Below are 14164 nucleotides of genomic sequence, written 5' to 3'. Positions count from 1 at the left end.
TTCTCCCTCCATTTTTCTAATGTTTTTGCACTGCGCATGAAGGATTGTGGGTGAATTAAGGTCTCAAACAATACCCCACCTGCGTTCTTCAAATCTTTAGAAATGAAAGGTGCATTTCTCAGCTTTACCTAAAGGATCCTACAAAATGAGACAGCCTTCAATGTTGCAACTGCAGAGAAAAGCCTTTAGATCTGGGCTCTGTTTAGGCCTGTGAAGTCCACACCAAACTCGGCAACCCATTTCTTTATGGACCATGCTTAGCTGCCGTGCTGAATAAAGAAAAGGTCTTCCTCACACTACTGCTGCAAAATTAGAAGCAAACACTTAGCTAGAGTGTTGTTGTGCACTTCACAATAACAGCACTTACAGTTGGCCAGGGCATCTCTTGCAGGGAAACTGCAGGAAAGGTAGTGTTTTCTGCTTTGAAAGCCACATATACTATTGCAAAAGTTTCCCCCTTGAGATTGCATGACTGTATGATATTTATGCATCTCTTTGCCTTGGCTGGGGCTGAAATATCCAAACACTTAGACAAAGTAGACATTACAAGCAACTTCCAGAAAGCAGAAACAATACAATTGCAAGTGTCATATAAGGAATAGGCCGCAATATGCAAATCTTCAACCTGCTTCAAAAACAGATAATTTTTTTCTTTAGATGTTGTAACAGAAGATAACTAAACCAGTGCAATCACTTCAGAATTGTACAGAAACACTGCTTTGCTTAGTTAAAAGAAAATTCCACCTAACTCGCTGAGCCATGATTTACTTTGCACTAAGACAATAACTTAAAACATACTGCTGAGGTAACCAAGGAGCTCTTTGTTAGGTGAAAAGTTTCACAGAGCTGGACTTGCCAAGACAAGCTCCTAATCGGTATTATATCAAGCAGCCATTTTACTTGCTGAAAAAGAAATCTGAACTTTTCTGCACAAAAAAATACCTGAAAATGGCTTGTGCAAAAGCTTGCAAACAGCAGAAGAGGAATTTGGGCAGATGGTGATGTTTTCAGTTCATTGGCATTCAATCTTATAACACTAGCTGTACTTTCTTCTTTTTACCATGTTTAATCCTTAAGCAAACCTGCTCCTTTTGGGACAAAAATCAACTTGTTTTACCTTCACAAGGCTTTTGTCTACCTTGTCTGTGCATGCAGCATTCTGTAAACGTCTGTAATTAATACTTAAAACATGTTCCTGAATAAAATATATTAATCTGCAATCTGTTGTATCCCATGATATATAGCACACTACACAATGCAGTACTACAAAAATCTAGCCTGGTCTAGTATAGTATAGATGGTTTATTCTACTGTAATGCCCTAAAGTTATTTGCATTAATGTCAATGTTTTTTATAGTTTATACCATAGGAATGCTGCAAGACTGTTGATGTGCCAAAAGGGAAGCTTATCTAGTGCAGACATTGAACAGTTTTTTTTTTTTTTTGTTTGTTTTTTTTTCACTTGGCTGGGCAATAGCTCACTCTGTGCAGTTGCTATGGAAACATTCAAACTTTGCCTGAGGGATATGAGTCAATTGTAGGTCCCCCAGTGCACATAAACCTGCCACACTTCAAAGAGGTAGGTGTAGGTAGAGGACGAGGTTTTTCATTTAGATTTGAATGAGCTCATCTGAAATGTGTTTGATGTAGTTGGTGTCAAAGGAACTTTACAGAAAAAAAGCTGACAAAGCCATAGAACCCTGTTTCTCTGAGGAGTCCCTTTCTAATGCTGATTCAGCCGTTTTTTTGGCCCACTGGACATTCAAGAAGCTGGCATGTCACAAAAGGAGGCTCAAGCAATGGCCGAAGAAGAACTGAATTCACCTGCCATGGAAAACAATACAGAAGGGGAAAGTTCTGAATTAGCCCCAGAGACGGGCACTGGGCCTGGACCTCAAGAAGCAGAGAATCCCCTGGATAGTAACCACAGCTCTAAGGAGATAGAAGACAGCATGGCGGTAACAAAAGAGATGGGTGGTCAGGATGGCACAAATCCAGATCAATCTTTCGATCAGAATCTGGAGGAAGTAAAGCCACCGCTCATCAACACACATCCAGGTATGTATATGTTATCATCTATAAAAACAGCAAGTATGATTCATTTACTGAAGAGTGCAGCAGGACTGTAGTGCCCATAAGCACTACATAAGTTCTAACAAGTTGTCTTGCCCATCGAGTAGTCTTACTGTGCACATGCATATCATTAGCATAATACACTATAGTATAGTAACTTTAACTAGTATAGTCATTTTTTCTTGTATTTTATTAGGCTTTAATGTTAACTTAGCCTTATGTCTTTATAACAAGCATATTCAGTATAATATTACTACTTATACTCTGATAAAGTTATCATTTAGCCTATCAAAATACCTTACCTATAGCTTTAATGATGGCAGCATTTTTTGGTATGCCCTATCCATGATAGCGCAGTAAAGTTTTTATACTGGACAATCGTTGGGTATTTCTCTTCTTGATTTCTCATGGAATAAATGTCATTTTACATGAACAACCAAATATATTTCAGAGAACATTGTTGAATTTTGCTGCACATAATGACTTTGGAAGAAATCACAAATGTTTTAGTGACTTTAGTGATTAAGGGACTGTCTAAAAAGTGCATATCATGGAAAAGTTTCTTTTTTTATGTATTTAAATGGAGGCAAAGTCACATCAAACCATTAGCAATAAAGAGAGTGGCTTCCCTTAACTATGATGTGTAGGAACTTTTGCCCTACGAAATGGGACCACCCCAAAAAAAAAAAAAACCCAAAACATTACTTCATTAACAGCTACTAGCGGTGCTCTGTAGGCGACCCGGCCTGACTTCAGTGATAGGAGACAAGGGTAAGACCTCACTGCTGGGCTTTAGTTACATTTAGGGTAACATATGCAAGAGGGGGTATAAGACAGTTATTCATTATCGCCTACTGCTGATTCATTGGTGATGCAAAGCTGAAGTCAGCTATTCTTGTTTGAATGTTCCCGTTCCACCTTAAATACTGTAGCAATTTCTACACTACAGCAGTTACATTCACTTCAGTGCTATTCAAAGTGGAACGGAAAAATTAGCTAGCTAGCTACTGAGACATTAGCTTACTTTCAGCAATTTTTTATGCTTGTTACAAAGAAAACGACCATAATACGTCGAAACGACATTAAACTAAGATAATACAATGGTTATTGTAATTTTTTAACGGAGATAAAATTACGATACAATATTTGTGGGTTTCTTTGGTCACTCGTGTAGCTCGTCATCTTGCCGGCTTTTCTTTTTATTCTCATAACATTCCGTTTGGAGTGAGCCTCCGAAAAACCTCAGTTTGGAGGGCTATATAGCCCAAACACTTCACCCTACCCCTCCATCTCAACAAAAATTGGGACACCCTAACCCTAGACGTGAACGCACAAAACAGAGGGCTGAGGGCTAAGTGGCAGGGGCAAGGGGTGAAAAGGGTTTGGGCCTTTGAGTTTACATGGCCTCCCCTTTTGTGGCTAAACTGTTGTTGCTACTAGACACCACTTCACAATAATAGCACTTACAGTTGACTGGGGCAGATATAGCATAGCTGAAATTTCACAAACTCATAATCTGACTTTAAGCACCCATGAGCATAACTGATTTTGCATAGTCTAACACAAAATTTGGTATAAGGACCACTTGCACAAAGTGTTTAATATGTTTAGAATTTGCATACATTTCTGTGCTTATATCTGAAATATTTGAGTAAAAGGCCCTAAAATGAATAACCTGAGGACACAGGCCTTGAACACAAGAGGACAGACTATCTTGGGGAGATTTTTATTATTGCCTACTCAGGCTGAACACCTAGCCCATAAGAATGCTTAGCATGTCAGCTTCAGTGCAAATACTCACCAAACACCCATCTGAGATACATACGGTCACTTTACATGGTTAGCAGTTCTCAGGACACTCCTTAAAAATCAAGGCATCGTGTTCTGCATCTCAACAAGATTGTACTGTTCAACTTTTGAGCGTTGGCTGTCCCAGGCAAACCACAGTCACACTGATCAGGCCTAACATTATGACCTCCTCATTGTTTCTGCGCTCATTGTGCATTTTATCAGCTCCACTTACTATATAGGTGCACAGACTGTAGTCCATCTGTTTCTCTGCATACTTTTTTAGCCCCACTTTACCCTGTTCTTCAGTGGTCAGGACTCCCATGGACCCTCACAGAGCAGGTACTATTTGGGTGGTGGATCATTCTCAAAACTGTAGTGTAATTGTAGAACTACAAAGGGCACCTATATAGTCAGTAATGATGTGCCTGATCAGTGTCCATCAATCTTCAATGTCCATGTAGCTCCTCCCTCTACTCAAACTCCTTATTTCCAGTGTTCTTTTCCTTTCTCCAAAATGAAGGCTTTCAAACACTCCTCTCTCAGATCTTCAGCAAACAGCAAACGTCTGGCCTACCTTTTCAAACAAATTAGACGCCACCTAGAAATCCATGCAAATTTCAGGAAAATCATGTAATTATAGTGGCACAAATGATCTATAAGTGTAAAGCTGTGCTTTTTATCCTGGCAATCACATTTGTTCTGCAACAACCAATAGGTGTGAGTGGACACAGAAGAATAGGGGCTCAAAAGGTTATGTACACCACTCAAACATCAGCATCAGCCATCTCTTCCCCACCGGCTACAACAGCAGTAAGTGTAAACTGCGCAGTTCCAGTGTTTATAATACCATCACATTCATAATTAATTTCTGAATTCAATATGGATTTAGTGATGTGAAGTAAATGCATAATAATATACAATACAGTGAATCTCTCACCCAGGTGGCTGGGAAACGCTCTGTGGTACTGTCTAATGAAGCAAGGAAGGAGATGGCAAAGCAAGCCAGAGCTCTGAAGGATGAGCGCAGAGCCTTACTAGACAGCAGACACAAGTACCTCATTGCCAAGATTGCCAATGGTGTCAGTTTGGGGGAGGTGGAGGTAGAAGAAGCTCTCATTTCAGATGATAAGGTGGGCCAAACATGGTGCATCTCTATAATACTGAGATTCATTTACATGAAATATATCACTTAAGACAAGTTTGACTCATTGTCCATTTGATATATGATTACATTAATTCATTCATTTATTAACATTATTAGTTTACTATTTAGTCATTTCTTTTTTTGCAGTATTTTCTTTAGTGCTTTATTGTAAAAATGTTTTGCATCTTTACAGTTCAGCATGATTGAAGATTTCTTCTCGGCCCATGGATCAAAGAGATTACTTTTCTACTATCAAGTTGTGCAGCTGGTAAATCACATTCCTTAAGCTGAACTGACAGTTCACAGGCTGAGTACACTACATGGCCAAAAGTATGTGGACAACGATTACATCTATTGAACATCTCATTCTAAAACTACGCTATATCTGCCTTAACACGCAAATGAACTTGAGTGACATCCCATTCTTAATCAATAGGGTTTAATATGATGTCGGCCCACCCTTTGCAGTTATAATAGCTTCAACTCTTCTGGGAAGGCTTTCCACAAGGTTTAGGAGTGTGTTTATGGGAATTTTTGACCATTCTTCCAGAAGCACGTTTGTGAGGTCAGACAATGATGTTGGACGAGAAGGCCTGGCTCGCAATCTCCACTCTAATTCATCCCGAAAGTGTTCTGTCAGGTTGAGGTCAGGACTGTGCAGGCCAGTCAAGTTCTTCCACACCAAACTTGCTCATTCGTGTCTTTATGGACCTTGCTTTGTGCACTGGTGCGCAGTCATGTTGGAACAGGAATAGGCCGTCCCCAAACTGTTCCCACAAAGTTGGGAGCATGAAATTATCCACAATCTCTTGGTCTGCTGAAGCATTAAGAGTTCCTTTCACTGGAACTAAGGGGCCGAGCCCAACTCCTGAAAAACAACCCCACACTATAATCCCCCCTCCACCAAACTTTACACTTGGCACAATCCAGTCAGACAAATACTTGAAAAATTCTCCTGGGAACACCAAAGCTAGACTCATCCATCAGATTGCTAGATGGAGATGTGTGATTCGTCACTCCAGAGTCTCCACTGCTCTAGAGTCCAGTGACGGCTGTTTACACAACTGCATTCAACGTTTTGCATGCAGCTCTCTATACTGTTGTTGAGCTAATCTGAAGGCCACATAAAGTTTGGAGGTCTGTAGTGACTGACTCTGCAGAAAGTTGGCGACCTCTGCGCACTATGCGCCTCAGCATCCGCTGTCCCCGCTCTGTCATTTTACGTGGCCTACCACTTCGTGGCTGAGTAGCTGTCGTTCCCAATCACTTCCACTTTGTTATAATACCACTTATAGTTGACTGTGGAATATTTAGTAGCATTTAGTAGTAGTAGTAGGAATTTTCATGACTGGACCTGCACAGGTGGCATCCTATCATGGTACCACGCTGGAATTCACTGAGCTCCTGAGAGCGATCCATTCTTTCATTAATGCTTGTAGAAGCAGTCTGCAGGCCTTGGTGCTTGGTTTTGTACATCTGTGGCCATAGTGATTGGAACACCTGAATTCAATGATTTGGATGAGTGACTGAATGCGTACGGCAATGTAGTTTATGAGAATTAATAAGAAGTTAGTCCTTCATTGGCTTCTTCAATCTTCTAGGAAGGATTTCGACTAGATTTCAGGGCTATCGAAGCAAAACCAAGAGTCAGCTGCTTGAATGTAGTTAAGCAGTTCAGCATTCTCAGAGGAGAATACTACCAATTCTGTTCGGTCAGCTAAGTGATGTTCACATTGGCTAATATCATACTAAGTGATTGGAGGGAAGGAGGGTCATCCTGCCCACCCAGAGAGGGTGAGACCAATTGTGCTCTCTAGGACTCTCAGTCATGGATGTCATACACCTGTAATTGGTGTGGCCAAAATAGCCAATCCCACTCATCGGAAGCGGAGTCCATAACATTTGGCCATGTAGTGTATTTTTATATTTTTGAACAGATAAGAAGGTAATGTTTTCCTCACTCCAAGCAGGCCCATGGAAACTTACCCTCCTGGTCAGAGTCTATCAGTGCAACCTGTGGGCAGAAGAAACTGTTCATCACAACGGGCACCACAGAGGTAGAAATACAGATTCTTCACACTTGCAGCACTTCATCATGTCACATCCCAAGCATAAGAATTCAGGCTTACTATTTTCAATTAGACAATAGCTATTGTGCCGCTGTTGAACTTGTATGTTGCTATGGGAAAAACGCACCACCCCTAATTATGAATTTAAATCTGCTGCAGAGCCTTAGCGGCTATTGTTTGTTTTTCCTGCGCAACACGGACAAGGCCATAACGACCAGTAATGTAGCACAGGTCAGTGGGGGCTCCTACTGTGGTTTAATTGATACCTTTGAAATTTCATATTGTTTCCCTGCCATTTAACATGTGGTTTGCTCTGCAGGAGGTGAATTTTGGAATGCTTGACTGCACAGATGCCAATATTTTGCAGAGTCTAGAGAAGCTTTTCACTGATGTCATGTATCCTGCGCTCCGGTCTCAGGAGGTATTAAATGCACAGATTTTGATGAAATGATTTAGTAGGCTTGGTACCCCTTTGGTTTCCTGAAATTAAATGTCATTAAATGACTGTAAAGATGTAAATGATTTTAACACAATGCTTTTAGGAAACAGAATCTTGGCCTACATGCTTGTAACTGGATTCACCCTCTTTTCCAGGACTGGGGGGTCATGAAGGAGGGCCAGAGGGACTCTCATGTTCAGGATTTTCTACTCTCAGTAGATAAGTTCATCTGCAGTCTCTCCTCAGCTAGGAAGAACATGGAGGACAAGTTTCAGCTTCATAACATGGTGCCTTCTCCAGACCTCAGCCACCTTCAGGAACCAGTGGACTACATCAATGCTGGTAAAAATCTGGTTAGAGACAAATTCATAGATGCATTTAGAAACTGACCTGAAGGTTAAATATTTTCTAAACATTGACATAATAAATCACAATTTTCAAATATGCAATAGACTACTGGACTGAAGTATTGTCTTAGGAGATGAACTACATAAGTTACCAAATCTATAGCGGAGCATCTTAGCTGCCATGCACCCATGATCAACTATGCAGGGAAGCCACTAGAAATATACAGTATTACTTGTAACATAGTAACATATCATAGGTGGCCTTATGTTGTTTGCTAACATGAAAGTAGAAAAACAGAAAGTTGAGATGCTTAAAATCTGTCACAATCAAAGCAATAATAAAAAACCTTACTTAATATCTGCTTATTACACTGTCGTTTGATGCTTGGCCAAAATCAAATGCGTTGCTTTGCTATTATTTTATTGCTTGTCTGGTGTTATTAGCAGCAGCTCATGCTGCTACATGAACTATATGAGATTATCTGTCAACAAGAGTGGTGGACAGAGTGGTAACTAAGTAAATGTATTTAGTTACTGTACTTAAATAGTTTTTTCATATTGGAAGTTTTTCCATTTTGGGTGACTTTTTACTTTCACTCCACTACATTTCAATGTCAAATATCTTACTTTTTACTCCACTACATTATGTAAAATCTGTTGTTCCTTTTGGTTTGTGTATAAAATTTAACATGTCAAAATGAAAGAAGCGCAAAGCCAGAACACCAATCAGGGCACAATGCATTTGTTTTGACCTGTTGGTCATACCAACCCAGTGCAGCACACGGTTCAATGTCAGCGCAGCAGCATAAAATTTTGGGAGAGTCTATTCAACATAAATGATGGAACTAACCTAACTTTGTGTAAATAGACCAGAATATAGAAATATGTACACATACACTCTCAGAAAAAAAGTTACGACACTGTCACTGGGGCAGTACCCCTCTTGTCACTGTGGTGGTACCCTCAGGGGTACATCCCAGTACCTTTAGTCAGGGAACATAACTGTACCAGAATCCCTTGAAATTATATTTTCTAAACTCTATTGACTGCACACACCCCGTCTCGTCTCCAGGCTTTTTATTTTATTGTTCTGATTTAAAACATTCGGTTATGAATGAAGGTACAAATGTCTACTTTTTCCACTAGGAAAAACTCATGTAAGTTACACCATTGGACCTTAAAACCTTTGAAGGTACACTTACATTGTTTATACCTTGATGAATGAATCATGTACCTGCATAGTACGTTTATTTCTAACAGTGTATGCAGTCTTGACTGACATGTCTTTTTTCTGAATTTATACAAACACTTTCATTTTATATTAAATTTGTTTCTGCTAGTTTATGTTTATGAACAGATCAATATAGTAAAGGAAAACTCATTTTTGAATCGGTGTTTAAAGCAAGTTTTTTTCTTAAACTTAACTTTGAAAAAAGTTGCAAATAAATCTTAAACCAAAACTTTGCTTGTTTGCAAAAAGTGATTTCAGAGCCACTCGGTTCTACCTCATATAAACTGTTTGCCTTCAGTGTTTTGTGCTTATGATCATTTTAATAGACATCAGCATCACTAATTAATGACATTCTATTAAAATATTGGTTTACCAAGAGTGACACTGGAGTATTTTCATGAGTTCATGAAGCGAGTCTTGTTACAAAAATGATAATACAGAGCCAAAGATTAGATGGTGGAAGCTGAAGGAGGAGGATGGTTGCAGGCAGTTCAGGGAAAAATTGCAACAGGCCCTTGGGGGCAGTGAGGAGCTACCTGAGGACTGGGAAACTACAGCTAAGTTGGTGAGAGAAACTGGCAAGAATGTGTTGGGTGTTTCGTCTGGTCAGAGGAAAGAAGACCAGGAAAGTTGGTGGTGGAATGAGGAAGTCCAGGAGAGTATTCAGAAGAAGAAAGCAGCTAAGAAAAAGTGGGATAACCAGAGAGAGGAAGGAAGTAGGCAGGAGTACTGTGAGGCTAGTCGCATAGCAAAAAGAATGGTGGCAAAGGCAAAGGCTCAGGCCTATGATGAGCTGTATGAGAGGCTGGACAGTAAAGAAGGAGTAAAGGACTTGTATCGTTTGGCTAAACAGAGAGACAGAGCTGGAAAGGATGTACAGCAGGTTAGGCTGATAAAGGATAGAGAGGGAAATGTACTAGTGAGTGAACAGAGAGTGTTGAGTAGATGGAAGGAGTACTTTGAAGAACTAATGAATGAGGAAAACGAGAGAGAAGAATGAAGAATGGAAAGGCAGTTGGTCCAGATGACATTCCTGTGGAGGTATGGAGATGTTTAGGAGAGAAGGCAGTGGACTTTCTAACCAGGTTGTTTAACAAAATCCTGGAGAGTGAGAGGATGCGGGATGAGTGGAGAAGCAGTGTACTGGTCCCCATTTTTACGAACAAGGGTGATGTGCAGATCTGCAGTAACTACAGAGGAATAAAGTTGATGAGCCACACCATGAAGGTATGGGAAAGAGTTGTTGAAGCAAGGCTAAGGTGAGAGGTTCAGATCAGTGAGCAGCAGTTTGGTTTCATGCCCAGAAAGAGTACCACAGATGCAATTTTTTGCGTTGAGAATGTTGGTAGAGAAGTACAGAGAAGGTCAGAAGGAGCTACATTGTGTCTTTGTGGATCTAGAGAAGGCATATGATAGGGTGCCAAGACAGGAACTGTAGTACTGTATGAGGAAGTCGGGTGTAGCTGAAAAGTATGTTTGGGTGGTGCAGGACATGTATGAGGATAGTGAGACAGTGGTGAGGTGTGCAGTTGGAGTGACAAATGGTTTCAAGGTGAAGGTGGGGTTACATCAGGGATCAGCTTTGAGCCCCTTCTTGTTTGCAATGGTGATGGACAGGTTGACAGATGAGGTCAGGCAGGAGGCTCCATGGACCATGATGTTTGCAGATGACATTGTAATCTGTGGTGAGAGTAGAGAGCAGGTGGAAGAGAATCTGGAGAGGTGGAGGTTTGCACTGGAGAGGAGAGGAATGAAGGTCAGTAGAGACAAGACGGAATACATGTGTGTGAATGAGAGGGAGGCAGGTGGAAAGGTGAAGATGCAAGGAGTAGAGGTCGTAAAGGTGGATGACTTCAAATATCTTGGATCAACCATCCAGAGCAATGGACAGTGTAGAAAAGAGGTGAAGAAGAGGGTGCAGGCAGGATGGAGTGGGTGGAGATGGGTGTCAGGGCTGATGTGTGACAGAAGGATAGCAGCAAGAGTGAAAGGGAAGGTTTACAAGACAGTACTGCGTCCTGCTATGATGTATGGTTTGGAGACTGTGGCTCTGTCTAAAAGACAGGAGGCTGAGCTGGAAGTGGCGGAGATGAAGATGCCGAGATTTGTGTTGGGAGTGACAAGGATGGACAAGATTAGAAATGAGCAGATCAGAGGGACAGTGAAGGTGGAGCAGTTTGGAGATAAAGCCAGAGAGGCCAGGTTGAGATGGTTTGCAGATGATCCGCTCCTAAAGGGAGCAGCTGAAAAAAGAAGAAGTCATAATTTATCTTTTAGTACTTTTACTTTTGATACTTAAGTACATTTGAAGGCAAATACTTTTGTACTTTTACTCAAGTGGAGGTCTAAAAGGAGGAATTTCTACTTTTGCTGGAGTAATATTATACATTGGGTATCTCTACTTTAACTGAAGTACATGATTTGTGTACTTTGTCCACCACTAGTCAACAGTCAAATGTTATTATAGGCAGATTATGGGAACAATACAACACTGATGTGCTTACTGAAGATGAGAAAATATGTAGGCCTGAAATGTATGAATAACCGTGTTTGTGAAACCTTAATGTCATCAAAAGAGGGTGGGCCTTTGATCATCCCCCACCTATTACCCAGTACATTTGGTAACATAGTGTCTGAAACAACTGTTCAGAAATATGAAGCTGTAAAGGCAAAGTGTTTTAAACAAAAATGGTAAACTAGTATTTAACACTTAGATCTCATGATTCTCTCATCCCTAGCAAATAACTCTGAGCTGGTGGAAAGTCTGGAGTTGGTGCTGTTGCAGTGGGCCAAGCAGATAGAGCAGGTCCTTGCTGAGAGTGAGCAGATGAGGAAAGAGGCAGATGACATTGGCCCCTCGGTAGAACTTGAGTACTGGAAAAGCCGAATGAGCACCTTCAACAGGTACAGTTTCCCTTTGTTTTGTGTCTGTGTTTGTTTGATTTTATACTTGTTATTCAAGGCCAGCGACACATTACACTGGGACAGATTTTAATGTTTAGCTGAGGGGTGTAACTGTGTTTGCGTGTGTGATTGTTGACAGCCTTTTGGACGAAATAAAGCAACCCCAGGTCAAGACAGTTATTGGAGTGCTACAAGTAGCGAAGTCTAAGACCCTGAGTAAATGGAAAGAACTGGTTAGTTTATCATCTATTTACATGATTATCACATTTTTATGTATTTGAAAAGTTACTTTAGTAAAATTATATTTTTTTCACAGGATGGAAACATCACAATTGTAGCCAACGAGGCCAAAGATAACGTCAAGTATCTGTACACATTAGAAAAGTTTTTCAAGGTACTCGGGAAATGCAACCCGGTAAGATTCCAAGTCGTGCATTCACATCAGCAATGTTGTGAGAATTGTATGTTTAAATTAGAGACATTTTAAACCCTTGGTGTTTGGAGTAATATGTCACCATTATGTTATATAAACTTATTTTAAAATATAATACAACGTGGTTTAGGCATCAAATTCAAAATGAGTGAATATTTGCAAAAAACAATCAAGTTTATCCGTTTGAACATTAAATATCATGTCTTTGTAGTGTATTCAATTGAATATTGGTTGAAAAGGATTTGCAAATCATTGTATTCTGTTTTTATTTATGCTTTACACAACGTCCCAATTTCATTGGAATTGGGGTTGTATATTAATATCGCTATACCTTTCATATAGGCATATAGATTGGTTGGTGTAGTGGGTAACCTCTTTTCTACACTGTAGACTGGGGTTCAATCCCCAGCCTGGGCAAGCACCCTACACTATACCAATAAGAAAAGTTGTTATAAATTATTAAAGTGTTTATTCTTTTACATAAATGATTGCAACTGTAATAACTGTAATTTCCCTCTGGGATCAATTAAGTATTTTGATTGTGATTCTGAAGAGTCCTTGGGCAAGACTCCTAACGCTACCATCGCCTACCTGTGTAAAAATGGTGAAACTGTAAGTTGCTCTGCTTAAGAGCATCTGCCAAATGCTATAAATGTAGATTGATAGTTACACATATGTCTTGACTTCCGATTTCCAGTAGAATATTTCATTCTTTATGTATGAGAAAGCTGTGGTATGTTGACTATAGCATATGTTTCTGCTGCTCTTCTGTAGACCAGTATGTTGGAGCATATCCCCAGCCTTCTGAACAGCATTCGACTGATTCAGAATGTGTCCCGATACTACAATTCTTCTGAGCACATGACTTCCCTCTTCGTGAAGGTTACTAATCAAATGGTCACTACCTGCAAGGTATACCTTTGCCAGGGAGTGAGCAAAATCTGGGACTTGGACAGGTGAGCTTTGTGTCAAATTGGAAAAGTACTTTTCTTGCCTTTTTACGTCCTGATCTCCTTCTACTTATCATTGTTACACAGAGCTCCACCTGCAGCTGACCTATAGCCCCTAAACATAACCTCAATATTGCTTATGCCTTGTCAGGTTACTTGCTTTTTCTGCTTCTACATACTACAGAAATAAATTTTCCTAGATGTTTTATGTTTGGATGTATGATTTTAGGAGGAGCTTTTAACCAGTATAGAACCTTTACTTTCAGTGACACTAAAGGTCCTCAAACTACTTCCTGAAATTTCATTTTACAAATTAAAGGCTTAAGTAAGTATTAAAGTAAAATTAGAATTTGCATGGTCTTAGTTTTGGATTTTTTGATTTTTCAAAGAAAATATGTTATATCACATTACATAAGTGGTGGTCGAAGTACACAAACCATGCACAACTATGAGAGAATCATGAGATCTAAGTGTTAAAGACTAGTTTACAAACTCTTTGGGTAAAACACTTTGCCTTTACAGCTTCATATTTCTAAACAGCTGTTTCAGACACTATGTTACCAAACGTACTGGGTAATAGGTGGGGGATGATCAAAGGCCCACCCTCTTTTGATGACATTAAGGTTTCACAAACACGGTTATTCATACATTTCAGGCCTACATATTTTCTCATCTTCAGTAAGCCCATCACTGTTGTACTGTTCCCATAATCTGCCTGTAATAACGTTTGACTGTTGACCAGTGGTGGACGAAATACACAAACCATGTACTTGACTTAAAGTA

The 14164-nt window shown here is 40.0% G+C and overlaps 1 protein-coding gene across 3 annotated transcripts in view; it reads left to right on the top strand.

Annotated features, from left to right (window-relative positions):
* The first annotated feature begins 1574 nt into the window (after positions 1-1574).
* Positions 1575-14164, top strand: part of dnah5l (dynein, axonemal, heavy chain 5 like) — a 99386-nt gene continuing 86796 nt past the window's right edge. The window contains exons 1-12 of one of the 3 annotated variants that reach the window (XM_037537169.1): positions 1575-2058; positions 4580-4674; positions 4806-4994; positions 5202-5276; positions 6976-7065; positions 7237-7308; positions 7397-7498; positions 7672-7858; positions 11833-11998; positions 12138-12231; positions 12315-12413; positions 13206-13387. In XM_037537169.1, the coding sequence (XP_037393066.1) occupies positions 1776-2058; positions 4580-4674; positions 4806-4994; positions 5202-5276; positions 6976-7065; positions 7237-7308; positions 7397-7498; positions 7672-7858; positions 11833-11998; positions 12138-12231; positions 12315-12413; positions 13206-13387 (1634 nt within the window). In that variant the 5' untranslated portion in view covers positions 1575-1775. Of the gene's footprint in view, positions 2059-4579; positions 4675-4789; positions 4995-5201; positions 5277-6975; positions 7066-7236; positions 7309-7396; positions 7499-7671; positions 7859-11832; positions 11999-12137; positions 12232-12314; positions 12414-13205; positions 13388-14164 lie in introns of all 3 variants that reach the window. The other 2 variants (XM_037537170.1, XM_037537171.1) reach the window with 2 other exon arrangements.

This window comes from Pygocentrus nattereri, chromosome 3 (genome assembly GCF_015220715.1).
Source record: "Pygocentrus nattereri isolate fPygNat1 chromosome 3, fPygNat1.pri, whole genome shotgun sequence".
NCBI lineage: Eukaryota > Metazoa > Chordata > Actinopteri > Characiformes > Serrasalmidae > Pygocentrus > Pygocentrus nattereri.
The sequence above is the reverse complement of the archived record's forward strand: the minus strand, read 5'-3'. Positions and strand labels throughout refer to the sequence as shown.